This window comes from Montipora capricornis, unplaced genomic scaffold (genome assembly GCF_036669925.1).
Source record: "Montipora capricornis isolate CH-2021 unplaced genomic scaffold, ASM3666992v2 scaffold_219, whole genome shotgun sequence".
Lineage (NCBI taxonomy): Eukaryota > Metazoa > Cnidaria > Anthozoa > Scleractinia > Acroporidae > Montipora > Montipora capricornis.
Window position 1 is genome coordinate 35,001 of NW_027179971.1, and position 2,500 is coordinate 37,500.

Consider the following 2,500-nt stretch of genomic DNA (forward strand, 5'->3'; position numbering starts at 1 on the left):
CATGCACCCTTTTCCCCTGTGGTACGGATTCAAGCTTTCTAAATAGCTCAAGTGCGCTCAGCAATCTTTGAACTGATACAGAGTCCGACAATAAGGGAATCTTTGCTGGCGTCATTGTGTGGATTTTGTTTCATTAACGTACGAGTTTGCTCACAAAAGACATCATGCTATTTATAAATTGACTTCAAAAGATGAAAGAACCTGTTTAACTTAGTTCACTCACCAGTTTTAAGCCTTTTAGCTTTGATAACGAGCCAGTTATTAGCCATCAAAAACTGATGAATTCTTGGGTCGCAAAAGCGCCAATGATCGCATACATTCTTTGTTTAGTTTCGAATTTTCAAAGCATCCTTGCTCAGTGATCCTCTGGTATATCAGGTTTAAGTTTTCAGAGACAGCTCATTACTACTCATATCGCTGTGGGCAGTAGTCTCAATATTTTGGAGTGTGAGGGCAAAATTTCCAAGTTCAGTCGTCCAAGTTTTTCTTATGCCAGAACAGCCACGTCGTCAGGCCAGGAAAATAACTCCACCCTCTCCTAATACTTGTCAGTGCTGTATTTTATTTGTGTTCTTTCAGGTCAAAACATCTCTCCTTCCCCTCTGTTGACTTACAGTAGCAGCAGTGGCAGCTCAAATGGCAATGAGCTTTTTCTCGGTACAAATAACATGCGACGTTCCAATTCTCAAACTTCACTGTCGTCTGGTTTTCAATCCAATGTTTATGCCAGCGTGTGGAAGGTTAGTTGCAAGCAACCGTCCGACCTTGACAGTTTTTTTTTTTACAAATTATGTTTTACATTTGAAATTTTCCAAACACTGTCTGCAAGCTGAGGGACACTTAACATATAATTTTATGTAGCCTGGATGCGTGTTGATTGAGTTTCGTTCTGAGGTAGATGAGAGTTTAAGCAATGGAGTCCCGCCGCGGAAAAGCATCTGAATTAGTCGATTTGCCCAGAATGGATGATAGTTTAGCATATAGGCTAATAAACCACGCGTGATGTTGGTAGAACACGAGAAGAATTCGTAAATCACGAGCCGCAGGCGAGTGATTTACGTATTTTTCGAGTGTTCTTCCAACATCCCAAGTGATGTATCATGCCTATATCATGCCTGGTCTATTGCTTTTACATAATAATTCAGAAGACGCGCGATTTTTCGATGAGTTTACTGGTACAGTAGAACATAGCTGATTGACCAATCAGAGCGAGCGCATTGATTTGGTTAATATATAAAATGCAATAGTAGTTTCGTTGACATGTTTAAGATGAAGACTTCCCTTCTTTCCTTTCCTTTTTCAATTGAGTTATTTAGGCTTATAGATAAGATATTGCTTTTTGTAGCGAAAAATAAGTAAAATTACAATAGTAATAATATAACATCGACTTAAGAGCGGTTTTCAAATGAGTGTCTTAAAGCCAAAACCAAAGTAATTATTTTGGCCAATCAAGAAGGACGGAGACAATCCAGTAAACCAATCAAAACTCGAAGTAATTACACGTAGCCGACACAAAGCGCGGGAAAATGTGCACACGCCAGCCTCGATTGGTTTTGGTTTCACTTCTGATTGGTTGAAAAAGTGGCGCGAGAACTTTGAACCAATCACTAAGTGAAGTAATCATAAACCAAAGCAATTCGCTAATTACTTTTGACACTCAATTGAAAACCGCTCCAATCCGTGTCACTCTCGCACATTGATTCGATTTCCTGTAGCTTATTTAGTTCATACTGTAGGAAGCCATACGCATGATAACCTATGAATTCTGCTAAAACGTGTCTTTGACAAGTTGTTTTTCTTTCTAATGCAATAAACGTCGCGAAGTGTCCCCCTAACTCTACTCCTTGAACGAAGGAATTGCTGAGTGTTCCTGGACAGTGTAAACAATTGTTACTTTAGACGCCTGAAAAATTCAGGCGACCTCAACGGGATTCGAACCCATGAACCTCTGCGATGCCGGTGCAATTCTCTATTAACTGAGATATGAAGCCACACAGTTAGGAGCAGGTCAATTTGTTGGACTCGTGTTGAGTGAATCTTTGCATCTGTTCGAAACGCATTGCGGCCATTTTTCTAACAAATCCTGCCATTTTATAGGCTTCGAAAGTTGCGAAAATCCAAGCAGCTTTTCTTCACGACCGAGTCAGAAGGGGAGTGGGTCTATTCCTGATTTGACGCCACAATCTACTTTGCATGCATTTTTACAAAGAGTTAATGCAATGTAAATCAGTAAATCCATTTCTGACTCGGTCGTGATCAAAAGGTGCTTGGATTTTCGCAACTTTCGAAGCCTATAAAATGGCAGGATTTGTTAGAAAAATGAAAAAATGGCCGCAATGCGTGTCGAACAGGTGCAAAGATTCATTTTAGGGAAACAAATATTTTGGAGTTAGGGGCACTTTAAATTATCCAGTTACGTGCGTGGATCAATCAGTTCTATCGTCTAAACCTGCCTTCAAATATAAATTTCTTTCATTTTACTTCTTAACTACAAATATCC

General features: G+C 39.6%; 1 protein-coding gene across 1 annotated transcript in view; it reads left to right on the forward strand.

Moving 5' to 3' along the window:
- Window positions 1-2,500, forward strand: part of LOC138034826 (regulatory-associated protein of mTOR-like) — a 38,723-nt gene that overhangs the window by 23,465 nt on the left and 12,758 nt on the right. The window contains exon 19 of the mRNA XM_068881929.1: window positions 580-740. Coding sequence (XP_068738030.1) covers window positions 580-740 — 161 coding nt within the window. The remainder of the gene's footprint in view (window positions 1-579; window positions 741-2,500) is intronic.